General features: G+C 37.4%; 2 protein-coding genes across 3 annotated transcripts in view; both read left to right on the forward strand.

Annotated features, from left to right (window-relative positions):
* Positions 1–6,881, forward strand: part of LOC136855088 (uncharacterized) — a 102,996-nt gene extending 96,115 nt beyond the window's left edge. For both annotated transcript variants that reach the window (XM_067131899.1, XM_067131900.1), the window contains 4 exons: positions 1,653–1,868; positions 2,523–2,624; positions 2,750–2,906; positions 3,770–6,881. In XM_067131899.1, coding sequence (XP_066988000.1) covers positions 1,695–1,868; positions 2,523–2,624; positions 2,750–2,906; positions 3,770–5,331 — 1,995 coding nt within the window. In that variant the 5' untranslated portion in view covers positions 1,653–1,694 and the 3' untranslated portion in view covers positions 5,332–6,881. The remainder of the gene's footprint in view (positions 1–1,652; positions 1,869–2,522; positions 2,625–2,749; positions 2,907–3,769) is intronic.
* Positions 6,882–8,127: 1,246 nt separating this feature from the next.
* LOC136855089 (T-complex protein 1 subunit gamma-like) lies at positions 8,128–20,312 on the forward strand. The gene is made up of 10 exons (XM_067131901.1): positions 8,128–8,260; positions 10,622–10,683; positions 11,336–11,512; positions 12,883–13,037; positions 13,508–13,694; positions 15,793–15,981; positions 16,387–16,650; positions 17,513–17,785; positions 18,196–18,390; positions 19,691–20,312. Exons 1-10 carry the CDS (start codon positions 8,230–8,232, stop codon positions 19,790–19,792), a joined length of 1,635 nt encoding a protein of 544 aa, XP_066988002.1. The 5' UTR covers positions 8,128–8,229; the 3' UTR covers positions 19,793–20,312.
* Positions 20,313–20,898: the final 586 nt, after the last annotated feature.

Here is a 20,898-nt window from a genome sequence, read left to right on the forward strand (position 1 = left end):
ATTCATCTTAACCTTTCGATCACAAAGCAAAATACCGAATTGTGGGTTGCCAACAGATCGTGTACGAATCGAAATTGTCTGGCGCTCTGGGAGTGACCTCCACGGATGACAGGGCAAACGAAATGGATGAGGCTGGATGTAACAGATGCGTACACATGGATGAGAGCCAAGACCAAGGAAGAAAGGATGATTTAGGAGGGGAGGGGGAAAAAATCTTAAGGTTGAATCCATTATGAAATGGGGTGGTGCCCTCGCAGGATGGTGGGTCGCGCGTTTAGTGTTTTGGGCACAGCGGTCCTGAGTGGTTTAGTTCCTGGGTATGTTTTTGGAGGTCTGGTGGGTATTTTTCGTTAATTTTTACGTCAGAATTCTTATTTACTCTTAATAAACCATCTATTTAGTGACGCTCTGATTTTGCTACAATATTGCTTTCGTTAATGGGTAATCCACTTTATTTATAAATTTGAGGTCTTTTGCAATTGCAAATCATGTATAGCTTGAATGAGTCTTCTTTTAGATATAATCCACATTTTTTTACATTTCTCCTTTGTCATCAAAATTGTTTATAAAAAACTGACAAGCCTTCGGCGCCTAGCTGCAACCCTTTTCGTTCCTTTTACTGTAGGCTACCTCCTTTCGTATTCTCTTTCTTCCATCTTACTTTCCACCCTCTCCTAACAATTGATTCACAGTGCAACTGCGAGGTTTTCCTCCTGTTACACCTTTCAAACCTTTTAATGTCAATTTCTATTTCACCGCTGAATGACCTCATAGGTCCCAGTGCTTGGCCTTTGACCTAAATTCTATATTCAGTTCAATTCACTTCCACCCCAGATGACCATAAACTTTGCGACTCCAGACTGCGAAGGAGAGTGAATCAGCCGGTAACAGACACCGCGTTCTTTGTCGTCAAGAAATTTAGTGGCTTAGAAAATTTTAGTTTTGCAAGTAGCCAGGAAGAATTATTCTCTTTTTTTCTGGAGTAATGCGTTTGTTGGCTTCGCAAACTTCAGTGGATTTATTACGTGATTCCTTTTAAAGTATGATATCGGTGCTATTTATGGCACTAATTGCATCTTTTTATGTGGTGTGTGTTCGGTGTGTTGTATATATATGTACTAGCTGACCAACCCGGCGCCGCCCGGGATAACTCTGAATGACAACCGATAAACTTTCTCTCTCTCTCTCTCTCTTTCTCCTCCCTAACTGCCCCTCTACTCTCTCTCTCTCTCTCTCTCTCTCTCTCTCTCTCTCTCTCTCTCTCTCTCTCTCTCTTCCTCTCTCTCTCTCTCTCTCTCTCTCTCTCTCTCTCTCTCTCTCTCTCTCTCTCTCTCTCTCTCTCTCTTTATCATATACATACCAAGTTTGGTTGAAATTGCTATATGCATTTCAGAGTTGTGTTTGGAACATACATACATACATACCTTTATATATATATATATATATATATATATATATATATATATATATATATATATATATATATATGTGTGTGTGTGTGTGTGTGTGTATGTATGTATGTATGTATGTCTATATACTTATTGAAAATTGGAGCCAACCTTTCTTAAAAAAAGAAAGGTGTATAAATGAGAAAAACCTTATGTTACATATTATACCCAGACTCCATTCACATATTTCATGCCCACTTTCAGGAAAGCTGTAACTGGCATGCCACGAGGGCCTTGGCACTACCCATGATGCACCAGAACATTGCTGCTACTGCGGTTCACCCGAGTGGCTCCCCACCCGGCGGACCACACCTTCACCAAACGATGCAGAGGCAGCTGAGGAGATTAGCCTACTTCATGTTCCTCCTCTTTCTCTTCTCGCTCACCTCTTGTGACAACGCAGTCTCGGCCCAGAGAAAGGTAAGGGCTTTATCTTTTGCTTTCTTCTACTTTCTGTTGGTACTTTTTGTGTATTTATTTATGTACATGCGTGCATGTGTGATGTTAGTAGCCTGTGTATACTGATTATATTCATGGGTAGTTTTTCCCTCATTTTATGCTCTCTGTGGCTGCGTGGATATTGTGTTTGCCTGGTGTCTCATTGGTTAATGGCTCAAATCCTTAAGTATACCTTAGTTTTACCAGACCACTGAGCTGATTAACAGCTCTCCTAGGGCTGGCCCAAAGGATTAGACTTATTTAATGTGGCTAAGAACCCATTGGTTACTTAGCAACAGGACCTACTTTATGTTGGAATCGAACCACATTATAGAAATGAATTTCTATCACCAGAAATAAATTCCTCTAACTCTTCATTAGCCGGCCGGAGAGTTGAACTCGGGCCTAATATTCAAGGCCACAACTCTTTCCCAAGGAAGAGCTTCAAATCCTCAAGGAGGATGGTTCTCTTATCACAAAGTTTATTATTATTATTATTATTATTATTATTATTATTATTATTATTATTATTACTATTATTATTACTGAGTTTTATCACCAGACTGTATTGACAGACCACAACTGAAACAAAATCATTGCTAATCCCTGTGTTTCTTTCCTGTCCATATTTCGCAGGAGGGCCTGAACTATACCTTGCTGGGCACTATACCCCAGACCACCTTCAGCTGTCGCGGGCACACAGCTGGCTATTACGCTGACCCAGAAACTGGGTGTCAGGTTTGCTTACACTGCTCGATGTTGTGAGTTATAATTAACGTGAAATATACCCCTACATGTATGTGTATAAACGCCCATTTTCATTCACAATTGTTCCGCATTTCACAAGCCTGCTATGTTGGCAGGTATACCACATGTGCGACACCCTAGAAAAGCAGTACTCGTACCTGTGTCCTAACTACACGCTCTTCAACCAGAAGTTCATGGTCTGCGACCACTGGTACATGGTGAACTGTTCCTCCGCCACTGACTTCTATGATCTGAACGACCACATTGGTGAAGGTGAGAAGAGAATTCCCCAAGATGGTTAGGGACATGTACTATTAGAGCTTATGTTAGTCCAGTTGATTAAGTGTTGTGTAAACAGCTTGGAATAGACGTGTTTGTCACGGCTTGTTGTGCCTGTGGATGGTGTTTGAGGGAACCACAGGAGGCCATCATGATCATCTGGTGCAAGAAGTTAACAGGAAGTGCTTATTTTTGCACTTTCTGTTAACTGTCAGATTAGCACGCAAACAGAATAATCTTTGTTGATATCTATGGGGCCTGCCTGATGCAGAGAATGATGGGGTATAGAAGAGCCTTCCAAAATGTGCTTAGGAATACAGATGATGATGTAAAAGAGATTTTTTATGAGATAGATATTGCTCCATTTTCCATTAGGTTTACTCTAAAATCCTTTTAGTCTTTTCCAAGCCAAAATAACTAAGATTATCCCAGACTAACAATTGTTTTTGTGTTGTTTATATAGTTGGGACCAAGGTCCATATATCAACCTCGGTAGGGATTTACCTGAAGTCACGCTCAAAGACTCATATAATTTCAAAATTATTATGATTTTTTCACTGTAATTTATACCTAACAGTTAATCAAAATTGAATGTCTAGATGGATATTAGAGTTTGGTTAAAAGTAAATTTTGAACATTGATACAGAGCATGGCAGCGTTCCAAGTGTGTCAAGTTCATGTTCTCCAGTATGCTGATCTTGTTTCCATTTAAGTTGTCCTTCAGCTTGCTTCTTACAACTCATTACAGAAGGGTATTTTTGGGGTAAAATGCACCATATTAAATCAAAAAGTATCTATTAGTCAACAACCAAAAACCAAAGCAAACAAATCTCTGTTTATTGGTTTTGTACCCACAGTGTCAAGCAGCAGAGAAAATGGTGAAGAAGATGCTAACGATATCAAGGTGACTGGCGCAAGGAAAATCCCCCCCAGCAGTCGAGAAACATCTTCGAAGGAGGCAAAGTTTGCTCCAGTGGCTGTCACCTTCAAGGCACCAGGTTCTTCTTCAAGACCCCAGACACCTACAAACACTCTCGTCACAGAGGAGCCAGTACCTGCACCGAAAGGGTCATCATCTCTGAGGCCCTTCTCTCCGTCACAGACGTCAGACACAAGTCGACAACAGACGTCAAAGACAACACCAAGACCTCTCACTACACAAAGGACGTCACAGACAACACGCACAGAAGTGCAACCAGCCATAACTTCAACGGCAAAACCCATCAGTACTCCTAAGTTTACCCAGACTTCAAGGACGTCTTTCCTGCAAACTTTAAAGCCAACAGTTGCCACCACTCCTAGACCTACTTTTCCTCAGACTCTGAGCACAGTTGTGCAACAGACCATAAAATCGACAGAGAGACCTGTCGAGACTACTCCTAGCCGTTTCTTTGAACTCCCAAATGTCGAGAGCATTTTCCATTCCATTCCTGACTCCTTAATCAAACCATCCCCACCACCATCTGTGTTTCTTCAGCCCCCCCAGCAGCATGCTGAGAGTAGCTTGGTCTCAGCAGATGCAGAACCTGAAGCAGGGAATAATACCAGTTCTCACCATGGACACTTTTCTGTAGACCATGCTATACCTTTCGTTCAAACACCTCGACCTGGAACTCCATTCACCATGGTACCAGGAGTTGTTGCTAGGGGCACTGGGAATAAGTTCATATTTTCAAGTACCCAGGAGAAGCCTTTCAATGCGATAGATTTCAATAGTATCATCTTTCGCCCCCTGGTTCTGCGGCCAAAGGATAAAAAGCGGAAGATATTCACCACAGCTCCGGCGTCTATTACTCTGGACCCTCACCACCACGATTCCTCAGAGCCTGACCAAGTAACGCAGCATTCTACAACCACCGTGTTTGCCGCTCCACTATCCAACAACAGCTCTGCCAGTAGTGAAGGATCTAACAACACTTCTATTCCTGTAGGGATACGAGTCCCAAGCATTCTACTGCAGCCACCTCCACTGGTGGCAGTTTCAGCCAACATTCCCCCATTCCTGCCAGCAATACAGCAGACGCTCATCCCTCCTGTGAGAATAAAACAGGAATTCCCAACACCATTGGTAACTCCCATTCGATCAATCCTCCGCCCTTTCCAGAGCATCGTCCCTAGTTCACGTTTCCAGTTCCCAGTATCGCGAAGTAACCGCGATTTTTTCATCCCCTCACCTGGACTGTCCTTACCGAAGGAGGAGGAGGAGGAGGAACCCACTCTTCCGATCAAGGACACCACAGCGGAGCTGCAGAACGCCTTGACCGAGTCGGTGAAGGTCAAGAAGACGAACATGACAATGGTGTTCCCAGAGCCACGAAACGTCAGGCTGACGACCCTCGAGATCAACCCTGAATGTCCGAAGTGTCATCCAGCTTTCTTGCGCCCAGGGGAGTGCACACCTTGTGTCCTCATTAGGTGAAAGTGGGAAGAACTTTATAAATAATCTAGCATGTGTCATTACAAAACCAGAAGGCAGTTCACCTGAAGATTTTAATCTTGATCGGTTATATTTGGCATTATGTTGTCTTTCTCGTGGAATTTACAAATGGCTGTATATTGTGAGTTTGACGCTTCAAGACTGGAGAATACCTACATGTGACAGATGTGATAACGTTAGACCTTCTCTTGATAACTACTTCCTTCTTATGTTACAAAATTAGTCTTTGAAACTTGATTACATTCTGCTACTAATGAGCTGCTTAATGCATTTGGAGGTCTGAAATTGTTACTAATCATAAACGCTTTCAAAATTTGTTGTCAGGCAAAATGCACTGAGAGGTACTGTATTTGGAATATATAGATTTTCTGGTAGGCCTAACTAACTTTGATTGAAGTTTAAGAATGCATTTCATTTAACGCTTCCTCTGAAATTTGAGGAGGTTCGGTCAGGCAGTTTATTATAGTACTTTTAATCGTAGTGAAAGTTTACTTTTTATTTACCAGATAGGCCTACACCAACTCATCAACAGCACCTGTTGTTGAAATCTAGATATACGCCAATTTACATTTCGCCAAGAAAGGTGATGCGTAAATCAACAACTTCACAAGGATCCAACACTTAGGAATGGTCTTACTGAAGGATATTAGTATTTAATTCCATACGAGTTAATTAAGAAATTTGAAATGTAGTACCACAACGGACATTTCGAGGAATGTTATTCTGTTGCTTAATTTAACAACAACTCTGACTTGTAGTTCTATATTACATTTTACCAGGGAATTTTATGTGCTATTCCATCCCACATCTTGCAGTTTGACGTGTAGTACCATCTAGATTTGGAGTTAGTGGAGGCTAAACACACACACAAATACACACGTATACACGCACACATTAATGACAACAAATTGGCTGCCATCTTACAACACGCAACTCCTAATTTCTCAGTAGATAATAAAGCAACAGAAATTCTATAGTATTTCCTAGATAACTTTGACGTATCCGCTGAATTTTAATCCTGTAAATTAGTCCTATGTTGAAATTACTAATCGTCACCTATATGTCATACTGTGTTTAAAGTTAAGATGATTTTTTCTGTGTGTTAGTTTACATTGCAACTTCTCCTAAGCAAGATGGCGCCAATTTGGTCTCACCCAGCACATAGCATCTGTTCTACACAGCTCTATGAAGTGCCAAGCCAGGTTTTATAAAGAAAATTTGTCAACTAATTCATAACACATATTATTAAGACATTTGACTCGTAATTTCTTGACAGATTCTACCGAGGAATTTGACATACATTTCCATAGTAGTTGAAGCTAAAAAATATCTAGAATAGCTGATACTAAGAAAATCTGGTTTTCAAAACAAGATTTTTTCATTCATAAATCTGATGTGCAGGCCACATCGTCTCTCTCTATAGTGTAGATTAGTTTCTAACCTCTTTTTTTGTTGTCGTTTTATTTAGTTGTGTATCTAAAAATTCTCCTTGCCTTCCCAATGTACCAACTCAATAAATGAATGTTCAGTTTGATGATGTTTCAATTATTTAATCATAGATATATATATATATATATATATATATATATATATATATATATATATATATATATATATATATATATATATATATATATATATATATACTCTGTATAAGATAAGTAGGCCTATATATCACCTGCTCCCTTATGTTTTCCAAAATAAACATGGTGAAAGAGGGCAGGGGCGTTCCTAGTCATTTTGGGGCCCGGGGGGCACAGTCCCATTCGGGGCCCCTCTTATGGGGTGGGAGGCGAGCGAAGCTAGGCAGCTGGGGAGGGGGGTGTCATTTTAAAGGCACTTGTAAATGCAAATTTCAGAAATTTAGCTTGTCTTGTCATAGCAGCAATGGTTAAATTTCGCATTTTGCCCCCCCTCACTTTGGGGCCCGGGGGGCGATATCAAACAGGCCCCCCCCCCCCGCCCTCAGGAACGTCACTGAAAGAGGGTTTATATGTGCAAGACTTCCGTTATTCGGTATTATGTTATATATTTAAGAGAAAGTTATATTAATTTATATATTTCAATTTTCTCACTAATCGATCCAAAGCTCTACTTCACTCAACATCCTGTAAAAGCTGAAAACCATAAGATCTTAACTTTCTCGCAAATTATTCTTAACCTGAATCTCGGCAGACTACCGTAAAGATCGAACGTTCTCGAATCCTCTTGAATTAACATTCTTCCTTGAGTCAGTGTGATGATGATCTAATAATAGGACGAAATGCTGCGTCACTTTCTTAGCTTTTGTTACTAAATAAATACACGCCATTTTCTTAGCAGTTTTTTCATCTTCTGTCAGTGGTTTCAAAGATGTTACTGCAAAATGTTACTCCTATCTTAGACTAAACATTTCACATAATAGCATCTCTCAGGGCTGTAAGATACACAAAATGTTTTCAGAACCATGATGAAGGATAAATTGATGATTTAAAGTTCACTTAACTCCTTTATTTTAGCATTTTCTGTTTTCAGGTACAGTAGACTCTTATTAAACCAAAAATGTAACCTAAAATATACTTTTCACATACGAACATTCTTTGCACATGAAACAAACTGCTCGACTTTATGCTATTATATATTTGGAATTACCTATTAGATATTAGATTTTCTAATAATAGTAATCCATGGATGAAAAGATGTCATACATATATTTTTGAAATAAAATCAACAACTGATACCTTGTTTACACCACATGAAAAGAAAGAAGAAGCAGAGTACTTTTGAAGTTATTTTAAAATTCTAGAAGCAGACGACTCACTCAGTCTCGACTCGCAATCCGTCTTTGTAGGGGAGATTCGTTTTATTTCTCTTGTGTCCGCCTCATTTTTCACTTAAAGAATGAACGCACCACAACCGATCGTAGTTTTAAGTAAGTATGTTTCATCACACTTCATTATTCCATCACTAAAAGTGAGTTTGAGAGAGTAAATTACTATTTATTGCGGAAAAAATGAAAGACCCCGAACCGTCTTGTCATTTTCGTAAATATCGTCTGCTATTTAAAGTTCTGTCAAGCCACGTGGTCTGTCATTTGTTGATGTATCGTAGGTACTTATCCCATTTATGGTTATTTTGCTTCTGTTTTAACAAATTTATATGTGTGATATTGATAGCAGTTTTAAAAAGTAGGGGTACGAGGTCCGCGTAGCCCACGGTGCCCCCAGTTTTCTGGGTATTGGGTATCGTATAGCATAGCGTAGCCCTACCCCGTGCTGAGTTGATGCCCACAGTAGATAGGTATAGGTTATTAGCATGTTTCATTTTGTCACCTGTAGAAAATAGGTTATAGGTTATTAGCATGTTTCATTTTGTCACCTGTAGAAAATAGGTTATAACTGGGGTTTATGAAGGTAGGACCTGCAATATTATGATAGGGGAAATTTCACGTCTCCCCACGGGAAATTTCACGTCTCGTGTGGGGAGAAGTAGCCTAGCTTGTACTAGGCTACTAGGTATGGTAAAAGTTCGTTTCCTGTCCGAACCCCAACTCCACATGAGGGCTGGTACTAAACACAGTGAAATAATGATTCATCTGCACTGTTTTGCCGTGTTTACTACTAGCCCCTTGGGGCGTCAAATGTATTTTGCCGTGTTTAGTGCTAGCCCCTGGTAGATCAAATGTCCCTAAGTGCATTTTGCAAAATTGAAGCTAAAAAATCCTCAGTTATTTACATATATTTTATTTTTGATTGTGATAAATATTAGTTTGCAAGAATTTTATATAGAGAATATTTTTTTCATTTTTCATGAAGATTCAAAAGATAATAAAAATCGAGTAGGGATGTTCGGACCGGAAACGAACATTATTTGTAGGTATGGGCTATTAGATAAAGTAGACAAATTTTGGTAGGCTAGGTCATATTGTCCATTGTCTTGGGTTATGTTTTCCATTGCTTATGGAAACTAATGGTTATAGAGGTTGTACTGGCTGTATTGTTTTGTAGGTTGTGATCAGTGGGTTTGCAAAAAGAAGCATTTTTTGCAAAAAAAGAATAGATAAATAAAATCCTTTTTATGCTCTGATATTGGCAGAGCCTCGATGGCCAAGTCGGTAGAGCAACAGCTTTGGACTTCATGGAGGTCTGTGGCGCAGGTTCAAATCCGCAGAGAGGCAGACACTTTGCTATCTTTGTAGACACCCCAGGATTATGTATGTAATCAACGGATAGGTTTGCTTAAAAGCAAATGGGTGTTACAGACTAAAACACACACAAACAAAGCCATTCCAATGTCTCTTAAAAACATAACAGACACCTCACGTCTCGAACTGTCGACCTATCCGCTCAACTCTCCTCGCTGCTGGGAGAAAGGGAGCTGGTGATTGGTACGATACACGTACATGAGCTACTGGGATCTAAGCGATGTCAGGCAGGGCAGCTGATCAAGACTACAGTCAACCCCAAGTCCTTCAAAAGAAGGCATCGTGCGTATCCCATACAAAAAATGGGAAAAAAGCATGTTAAAAAGAAGAAGATGCTCTGATATTAAGGCATTTAAAACCAGTTTCTTTTTTGGTGAGACACAAGGTTAGGCTATAGAAGATTTTCCAATCTTGTTAAACTAATGTAAAATGATTATAAGGATGTCATTCAACAAGAAATATCCTGCAGCAGGGTAGTGCCATCATTGCACCTCTTGCAGTGCACCATAGGCATTACTTAAGGTTCCTTGCAGTGTCCCTTCAGCCATCTTATTGTACCTCTGTTTGTATTCTCTTTCTTCCTTCTTACTCACCATCCTCTCCCAACAATTGTTTCATAGTGCAACTGCAAGATTTTCCTCCTGTTACACCTTTCAAACCTTTTCACTCTCAATTTCCAATTCAGTGCAGATGACCTCATAGATCTCAGTGCTTGGCCTTTGGCCTAAATGACATATTCCAGTTCCAATAAGAAACAGGTGTGGCAAGTACTGTATTAGCAGCACAAACTCCATTCTAAAGAAAGCTGTGTGTTTTTCATGTGTACTTATTTATTGAGCAGGAAAATTACTTTTACTTAGCTCAAAATGTTCATATTTTGCCCTCCATATTTTTTAAGTATACAGTATTTTGCTCAACATTTTTCTGACAAATGAGTTCAAGAGAACTTACATCAAAATTTACAGGTAATTAAAACTACAGTATGTTGTATAATTTAGTATTGTTATATTTTAATGTGGTACAGTAGTTTTTCTTTATACAATACTGTATTGTTTCATTCAGAATTTCTTAAAATTTTTCCTCTTTCAGGTCAAAATGCAAAGCGAGAAAGTGGACGGAAAGTTCAGATTCAGAACATCAATGCTGCTAAGGTAAATGAGCAACAAAGTCTCTCTCTCTCTCTCTCTCTCTCTCTCTGTCTCTGTGTCTGTATAATATATATATATATATATATATATATATATATATATATATATATATATATATATATATATATATATATATATATATATATATATATATATATATATATATATATATATATATATATATATATATATATATATATATATATATATATATATATATATATATATATATATATATATATATATATATATATATATATATATATATAGTATATGTATATATATATATATATATATATATATATATATATATATATATATATATATATATATATATAGATAGATACAGTATATAGATATATATATATATATATATATATATATATATATATATATATATATATATATATATATATATATATATATATATATATATATATGTTAATCTAGCAGTTAGTCCAGTTAGTCCCCTCCTGGAGGGGTAGAACTATTCTTCTGGTAATACACACACATACTCTCTCTCTCTCTCTCTCTCTCTCTCTGGCTGTCAGTGGAATCCTATAGATTTGTTAGATACTCAAGAATAAAACTGACAGGTAATTGTGTATCATTATTCATAAAACAAAAAATATTACAATTGCATCTTATTTTCCAGAGCATGGCCGATGTCATCAGGACCTGCCTGGGCCCAAGGTCCATGTTGAAGATGTTGCTAGACCCCATGGGGAGCATCGTTATGACAAATGATGGAAATGCCATCTTGCGAGAGATCACTGTTCAACACCCAGCTGCCAAGCACCTGATTGAAATCGCCAAAACACAGGATGAAGAGGTTAGGTGACCTCTTAATTTGTCATCACTTTGGAAAGAAAAGGATGGTTTCTAATGAATTTTTTGGATTGGCAAATTTATCCTTTGAATTTAAAAGTCGCTTAAATTGTGGATTATCATTTGCCTTATTTAAGGTTTGGGGTATGTTTAGACTGTACAGTATAGTATCATGTATTTCTTTAAACATGTAATCAGAATATCTATGTTAAGTCTAATTTGCTTGAAGATAAACTTGAGTGTTGAAGTCAAATAGAATACTTCAGATATTCTTTCCATTTTTAACTAAGTACTACAGAATTGCCTTCTGAATCGAATAAGCTGAATATTCTCTTTACGATCATGAGACATTACACTTCCAGGTTTTTTTAACTGGAACAACTTCATTTGCTGTATCCAGATTTTTTTAACTGGAACAACTTCATTTGCTGTATCCAGATTTTTTTAACTGGAACAACTTCATTTTTATCCAGATTTTTTAACTGGAACAAATTTGCTGTATCCAGATTTTTAATGCAAAGACTACCGAGAAGCATAAACTTTAAACCATTTAATTTTATTCTACATAGGTGGTTGAAAGTTAATGCTTTTTACTGTTTGTTCACACTAGGATACAAACTTTTGGCTCTTATATGGGTGTACCTTCAGTATAAGCTGGTCTCATTGAAGCTTTGTAACAAGGTAGTTAACAGGCAGCAAGTAAGTGTGGGCTGGGAGTACCACCTTCTCGTCTAACTGTCAGCATTATTTTTTTCTTCAGCCACACAGCTTGATGGACATCTTCACTTGCTAAGAGTTTTTCATTTTTTCCTGAATGTGTTGGTGGCCATTTCTCTTTTGATAGTGTGAGAAAGTTTGAGTAGTGTATATTTTCAGAGTGTGTGTATGTTTTATGTCACCTAGAAATGTTAGTCCTCATTGTGTGTGTTCTTTTCACATAAGTCAGGAATACCATACTTGCTGTCATTGAACTGCATGGAATGTCTATTAAGGTCACATATAAGAAGGGGAAGCTGGCATTTCTGGGCTGGAAGAAGAACAGTTATGTTCTTTGGGAAATATCTCCTACCTAAGGAGTGTCTCCATGAAAAAAGACAAAGGGTTTTATTAGTGTAGAAACAAATCACAAATTTGGTATAATTTCCATTTTTCCTTTGCATGTCTCTAATGTCAAAAGAAAAGTGATACTGTTGAGTGAGTGGGTGGTACTGTACTCCCAATCCCACATTCACCTGTTACTTGTTAATTACCTTGTTACCACGATTCAACAACTGGGGCAGCTTTTGTCGAGGGTATCCATATACAAGTCTTCAGTTTGTATAAGGTTTCCATGATGTCTTTTGTTTTGTACAAGGCATTGTCTACCCTGTGCAGGTAGGTGATGGAACAACAAGTGTCGTGGTCCTTGCTGGTGAGATGCTTGCTGTAGCTGAACAGTATTTGCAGCACAAAATGCACCCGGTTGTTATTATCCAGGCCTATAGTCAAGCCCTTGAGGATGCTATTAATGCCCTCTATGAGCAGCTGTGGTATGTATGTTTTTTATTTTTTTATTAACATCTACTGTTTGTTTTATATATGTTAAAGTTGCAAACATTTCTTTTAACACCATATTTATGAGGTACAATGTGCAATAGGTTTTCTCCACATTGATATATTGAGTTTGTATCCCTTTACAGTGTTCCCCCTTGGGGGTTAGTACCGTCAGTGTACCTCATACGGTGCACTGTAGGCATTACTTGACTCTTTGCAGCATCCCTTCACCCCCAGCCGCAAACTATTGCATTCCTTTTACTGTACGTCTATTCATATTCTCCTTCCTCCATCTTACTTTCCACCCTCTGCTAACAATTGTTTCATAGTTGTAACTGCAAGGTTTTCCTCCTGCTACACCTATATTAAAACCTTTTTACTCTCAATTTCGTTTTCAGTGCTGAATGACCTCATAGGTCTTAGGGCTTGGCCTTTGCCCAAATTTTATATTCCATTTCATTTACAGTGTTCCAGTTGATCTCAATGATGAGCAGCATGTGATTGATGTCCTCAAGTCCTGCATTGGTACAAAGTTCCTGGGCCAGTACGCAGACTTGGCCTGCTCCATCGCTCTGAAGGCAGTCCGAACGATTATCACGGAGAAGGATGGGTACAAGGAAATTGATCTGAAGAAGTGGGCAAGAATCGAAAAGGTGGGGAATTCAGAGTATTGGAGAGTTCATCAACTGTAGTAGATATATCCAGTGTTTTTTTTTTAATCCAAAGTGTGAATTATGCATGTGTATGAAATAATTTAAGTGATAGGTTAATGAGGCATTATTACTTGAACCTCTGTGTTTGTGCGTTTGTAATTTAAAAATGAAATTTCTCTCTCTCTCTCTCTCTCTCTCTCTCTCTCTCTCTCTCTCTCTCTCTCTCTCTCTCTCTCTCTCTCTCTCTCTCTCTCTCATATGTACTTTGTAACCCTTGCCACAATGATACTTTTAGAAAATAATTATCAAATTTTAATCTTACAAGAAGTACATTTAGCCAAATATCTCCCATCACTTATTTTTCTGATTTTACCATTAAAGCAGATTGTTGCATATTCCAAGATGAAGGATAGATAGGCACCTTCACTATTGAAAATTTCAGGTTGTAAAGAGTATCATTTATTGAAAATCATGTCATAAGAAAAGGAAAAAACTTATTTCAAACTTTTTTTAGGATTTCTTTGATTTACCGTACATTTTGCTTATTATTTGTTTGTCATACTCAAATAACGTTCCACTTGGAGGCGATTATGGTCCTTCCTAGCAATGCCTATATAGAATCATGATATTAATGGTGGGGCTGAGTAAAAGATGCAGGTGTTAGTGCCATTCATTACCAAAGCTGTTTTTGTTTTCAATTTTTAGTATTATTTATTACTAATATTGTTTGTGGTCTTGTCAATTTACAAAAATTTTAACTTTCCTAATGTAACTTTCCTTCACCGATTAACATGGTAGATACAACTTTATATCTATTTTTATGGCTAAATATTGTAGTCTTGCAAATACAGTACAAGAATTAAAGCTTCATGAATTTGACAAGAATTTGGTAATACCTGTATTTGTGATTAAAACAGAAACGCGAGGAGTCTCATTATTAAAAGTACAGTAGACCCCCACTTTTTCATGGGGGTAGGCTCCAGAACCCACCGCTGAAATGTAAAATCCTCTCGAAAAACATTTACACTAGTTACTTATCACTGCCAAAAACCCTGTACCCCTTGAACTAAAATGCGTACAACTGCCTGTTTTAACAGTTCACTGTCTAACTTAATAGTTCAAGCAAAAATATACGTTCAATTATCATACTACAACAATTTAATGTCATTTCAGACATGTAAATCCAATTGACCAATTTCATATTCTGAAGAATTTTGCAGTGTTTGTAATTAGTCCATTCTGGAATTGCCCAGTGCTGTATTTGCATTTTCTACAAAGTATCCCATGCAAGTATTAACCTAAGTGTGGTCATGCTTTTATACCTAACCATTTTGAATTTCCATTTGTCTGACAGTGTTGCAGTACCTGAAAGGACCTTCCTCTCTGTGATGCTTTTGCTACTTCCAGTAAATTATGGCATTGCATTTCGACAGGGATGTCATTGGCAGCAGTACCTTAAGGAGTTAGGTAATGAGTTTATAAAATTCTGAGGAAATTATTGTGTTGGATCATCTGGCACTGCATTATTAAAGAGAGCTTGGAATATTTTTGTTGTATGTAGCAAGTTTGGATTCATCTCCTTATATATTCATGTAGAAATTTAGCCCTAGAAGATTTTTGTCTGTCAACTCGTACATTCAGTTGTATGCATTAAAAATTATAATTGGTAAATTAAAAAAACGTAAAGGGTTCCCCAAGTTGGTAGTTATGGAGAATGCCATTTTCTGCCAATGTGCAGGGTTTGTTTTTTCTTTTCCAAATTCAGCAACTTTTAAGTCTTTTTGTTAGTTGGCAAATATAAATCACGTTGTGCATTTACCATGACATCTTGAATATCCTTATGCTCAGAGATGAAATTTTCATGGAAAGTAATCAAACCGTTACATCGTTTTTGTCCAAATTCCTTTCTTGTTGCAATTTATGCAGTTTACATTGTACCATGTTGATTTTGTTGTCTCGTAAGTAATCTGGATTCTGAATTCAGTTAGAATAATTAAGATTTTTTTAATATATACACTGGTCAAATGGTGTAGCATAGTGATAATTTATCATCAGTAAATTTAAAGGACTGTACCTTCCTTTGCATAATTCTCTCCAGGTCCGCGGTGGAACCATTGAGGAGTGTTGCGTACTGGATGGCATAATGGTGAACAAAGACATCACTCACCAGAAAATGAGGCGGAGGATAGAGAATCCACGTATCGTTCTCCTCGACTGTGCCTTGGAGTTCAAGAAGGGAGAGTCACAGACAGATGTAGAAATTGTCGAGGAGATGGACTTTACTAAGGTGGGTTTTGTGAAGACAAACTTCATGCTTCAGATGTAGTTTTTTTTTTTTTTGATGCATTGTAAGTTTGTAACAAGGGCTTTGATGATTGTAATATAAGATATTAATTCTTTTGTATTTCTAATAATACTTAGTTGTGCTATTAATTGTTACTGATGAAGGATGATTATAAAATTTAGGCTAAAGGCCAAGCTCTGGGACCTATTAGGTCATTCAGTGCTGAAAGTTAGATTGAAGAGAACATGAACGGAGGTATAGTAAAAGAATTGAAGGAGGTTGCAGCTAGGAGCTGAGGCAACACTGCAAAAAGCCATAAGTAATGCTTGCAGTGCACCACTTGAGGTGAACTGATGGCACTAACCCCCACCCACCCACAGGGATTAACCATTCTTGACGTCTTTTCAGATGCTGGAAATGGAAGAAGAGAGCATCAAGTCCATGTGCGCAGACATCATCTCCTTCGAACCAGACGTAGTCATCACAGAAAGGGGCGTCTCCGACTTAGCGCAGCACTACCTAGCCAAGGCTAACATCACATGCATTCGCAGGGTGAAGAAATCTGATAATAACAGGATTGCTAGGGCATGTGGTGCTAAGATTGTTAATATTACCACGGACCTGAAAGACGAAGACATTGGTACTGGAGCTGGGCTCTTTGAGATTAGAAAGGTTAGAGCAATAGTTCCTCTCCCCTCTCTCTAATAATTTTTCCTTTTTCCGTTTGTTTTTACTAATACCTGGTAGTTACTTTTTTGTATAATATATACAGAAGTACTTGCATATGACAGTAGATGTCACCTACATACAGGTATGAGGGTAAAATGCTAACCCAGTTGTTTGGTTAAACCATGTGCTGTATTGATAATTGTAAATAAACCACACACAATATCCGTGATTTTAAATATTAAATGGTTTCTGCAGCATTTCTTGGACCCCCTCTTATGATACATTGCTTTAAGTATATATCTACATTTTCTTTACTTCCTTGAACAAGTATGAGAACTACAAGTATTACAGACTGACATTTTGAAGCCAACTTCGAGCAAGCTACGTATTGAAGATATGGCTAAACTTCTGTTTTGAATAAAGAACACCTTCTCAGTCCATGCAGTGCTTAGCAACATGCACAGGAAAAAAAGGGTAGACTATCAACAAATCTGTTGAATTCAGTATTATCTTCCAACTTACAGCTTTATGTCCGAAAATTTCACCTTTCCCACCACACATTTTTAGACTTAACACCCATAGTCACAAAGTACAAAACGGCCAGTACCTATCATATGTAGGTGAAGGTCATTTTCTTTTGTTTGAAAGTGCCTGTAATAGATGAAGCAAATTTCATTTAAAGTGAAAACCCAAGTATATTATACTGTATATTGCATATTTGTATGACTGGGAAGATTTTTTTTATTTGAGATATCTGTAGTTCACAGCTTAGAAAACTAAATATTTGATTTGTTTTCAAGGAACTATAACTTTTCCAGTGAAGGCAGTGACATGTCTGAAGATTTTTATTCCCTGTTTCTTACAGATTGGTGATGAATACTACACATTCATCACACAGTGTAAAAACCCCAAGGCCTGTACAATCCTCCTCCGTGGCCCCAGCAAAGATTTCATCAACGAGGTTGAGAGGAACCTCCAAGATGCTCTGGGCGTGGCCAGAAATCTTGTCATGGAACCAAAGCTTGTTTATGGTGGTGGTGCTGTGGAGATGGCTCTCTCTCGCATCCTGCAAGAGAAGTCCAAGTCTGTGTCAGGTGTCAAGCAGTGGCCCTACACAGCGTTGGCTCAGGCCTTGGAGGTAAAATTTGGTTTTGGGGATGGTGTCCACCGTTGAAAAAATGAGTGATACTTCTCTCTGAAGTTCATGGTGCAACTAGTTAAAGTAGTAGAATTTTGGTTACAAAATAGTGCTAGAAAAGTTATACAGTATGTACTGTACATATCTTTACTTTTTCAAAAGTTAGGAGTAATATCGAGAGGACTGTATTGTCACTATTTAAAACTGGTTGTTCTCTCCACTTTTTGTGAACAGAAAAATTCTTTTGTGTTTAGTACTCTCTTTGAAGCTTAAGTATGAATAGTGGAAGTCGTGTTTCTGTGGATAGGAAGTATTTTTTGGAAATTTGTTTAATCTTTGATGATTTAGAGTAAATCTAAACTGATGAATAAGTATAAGAGTGATTAATGAGGGAATGTATTGGATTTCAGGTAGTCCCTCGTATGCTAGGCCAGAACTGTGGTGGCAATGTTATCCGTCTGCTCACGAATTTGCGTGCCAAGCATGCCAGTGGGGAAGTTTACTGGGGTGTAAATGGAGAAACTGGAGAGCTGGCAGACATGAGGACACTGAGGATATGGGATCCCCTCGCTGTGAAACTTCAGGTCTACAAGACTGCTGTGGAGGTACGTGTATCTGTAACTACTGCTGTTATGCTTTGCATATGAGCTATTTAGTGTGAGAAATAGTACATGAAATAATTACACAATTATTTTTCTTTGTATTTGTGGTTTACAAGGCCTCTTTTCAAGTATTGCTATAGTCATCTCCATCCTCAACTGTCTTTCTCTAATACAAAAGCCAAGTAATCATTTTTTTAATGTAAAAGAACCTTTGAAAAGCCAGGAAGTTCAACTATTTCCTAGCTATCCAAAGAACAGGTCTTACTCTCAGCAGATACTACAGGTAAGGAGTAGAGCTAGCTCATTTATGAAAGCATCTCTGATGTAGCCATCACTTGTGGGATTGCAGATGTTGTTTTCAAGGTACAGTGATTAACCAACAGTTTAAATGCTTGTGAATACTGGTTGAACAGCTTATGAAGAAAAAGCAGTTCAGCCTTTGGCGTTATACTTCTTAAGTAATTTTATCAATGTGCTCATAAATTGAAGAAGTCACTTAGTAATTGATGAGAATGTCCAGCCTGTTTATCATTTTGTGCTTCAGCAGCAACTACAAACTGGTAGGGGTACAAAGCCAATGTGTCCAGTGTTTGGATGCAGTTGAATCCTGAGTATCTACTGCTGATCACTTTTTGATGTAAAGTTGGATTTTGAGTAAGTTGCAGTAATTGTTGTGTTGCAGTGGGCCTCATATTGGACTAAACACTTTATTCTAATCATTCAAACATCTGCAATGAAAGAAAATACTTTGTAAGCAGTACACAATTTTTTAGCATAACAGTACATTCACCACAATGAGGCAAACTATGTTTTACTGAATAGTGGTCTTCAGACTTTGGTAGTGCATACATAGTAGTTGTCAAATAAAGGACAGAGTTTATTATTGTCTGTGGGCCACTTAATTGTGGAATTTTGGATTCTTCCATCTTTCTTTCCTGAATTATATGACTTTCATTTTGACGCTTAAATGTTTATTCTTGGCTTTACAAAGCTCATTTTAGTTAGCTTTGCATGGACTGAAAAATAAACTTCACTTTACATTATTTCCTTTCTTCTATTGAATTGTAGATTTCAAATGTGTAAAACTTGAGATTTTCTCCATGACTGGCCAGACTAACCTATACTGTACTTAGTATAAACTATTTTAAGGCAATAGTCATATTTCTTGACTCTTCAATGTTACCAGAAGAATGGGTTTTTGTAAGAGGGGTGTACAAATAGAACTCGGGTAAGTTAAAGAGAAAGAACTCATAAAACTGTTTTGACAATTGCCTACATTCTTCTCATTATTCTATCTTTACAGACCGCAGTTCTTCTCTTGAGGATCGATGACATCGTTTCTGGCTGTAAGAAAAGAGATCCTTCACAGGAGGAGATGCCTGAATTGGGCCCCATGGATCAATAAATTATTTTAAAAAGATTTTATTACTTGAAATACATATATGCACAGAGGCTTGTAAAGTTGTAAAAGGGTACAAGACATCTGGAAATGTGATAACATATATGGCCCGCATGGTGCTGTTGTTGCAATACCAAGTATTTTGTAAAGATGATTTTATAATGTTTCTGATATTCTGAAGTATGTGAACCAGACTTGTAGCTCATTCCTAGACTTGTTTTCTGGTTTTCCATGGATTTTGGGAACACACAGGTGTTTATTTTATTTTACAAGTTTCGTAAGAGGCCAAAATTTTAGATTATGATGAAATTTCATTACTAAATGCAACATGCCTCTGGTAGCTTTCATCTGGTTGTGAAGATAAATTGTATAGTCTTTCAGGAAATGTCTGTTTTTAAGGCCATAATGGAGACCATTATGCAAGTTGCCTCTCCAGATTGCATTTTTTTTGTCAGATGTTTTATTTACTGTATTTTGCAATTCTTTTGGAGCTAAAGGTGCTTTATATAATAAAATATTTCTTTTTTTACGTCTTTTAATGACATATCCTTTGGTTCTTATGATAACAGTCTTTGGTGTGTCAATAATGGTGCGGTAATCCATTTTTTAAATTCATTTTTAATAACAGTGGCATAATAGATGCATTAACAGCCAGACATAAGTGATAAAAAAACTAATGTTGTGGAGTAGCCTGTAACCCATATTATCGACATAAATAAATAGAAAAATTTAATAGCGATAACATTACTAAATAAAACTTAGGCTTACCGAATATGAGCTCTTCCTTCTATTTGATGCATAACTTCCCCAGCTGCTAGACTTTTGGCAGATAATTGGTTTGAAGTATAGTAATCCCTATTCTGTACATTACTGGGCACATTGCAATTTGAAGTCGGCCTACAGCCAAGAACCTAAGATCATGGTGCACGTATGCGACAAGTAATTAAAATTCAATAAAATAATTTTAGGTACACGAAGTGATGCAAATAAAAAAAAATATTAAACCGACAAGAAACAATAAAACTATACTTAATTTTTCAATCTTTTCCTGCCTGGAGGAAGAGAACGAACTGGTGCATTAGAGACAAGGATAATCTGATTGTTTTTTGTCA

Source organism: Macrobrachium rosenbergii, chromosome 30, assembly GCF_040412425.1.
Source record: "Macrobrachium rosenbergii isolate ZJJX-2024 chromosome 30, ASM4041242v1, whole genome shotgun sequence".
Taxonomy (NCBI): Eukaryota; Metazoa; Arthropoda; class Malacostraca; order Decapoda; family Palaemonidae; genus Macrobrachium; species Macrobrachium rosenbergii.

What these genes read in the sequence shown, in the direction of transcription:
- LOC136855089 (XM_067131901.1), top strand. Translation starts at nt 8,230, where the DNA reads ATGAACGCACCACAACCGATCGTAGTTTTAA. An exon ending in AGAACATCAATGCTGCTAAG is followed by an intron (nt 10,684 to 11,335) that starts GTAAATGAGCAA and finishes CTTATTTTCCAG; the next exon opens with AGCATGGCCGATGTCATCAG. An exon ending in CCAAAACACAGGATGAAGAG is followed by an intron (nt 11,513 to 12,882) that starts GTTAGGTGACCT and finishes TACCCTGTGCAG; the next exon opens with GTAGGTGATGGAACAACAAG.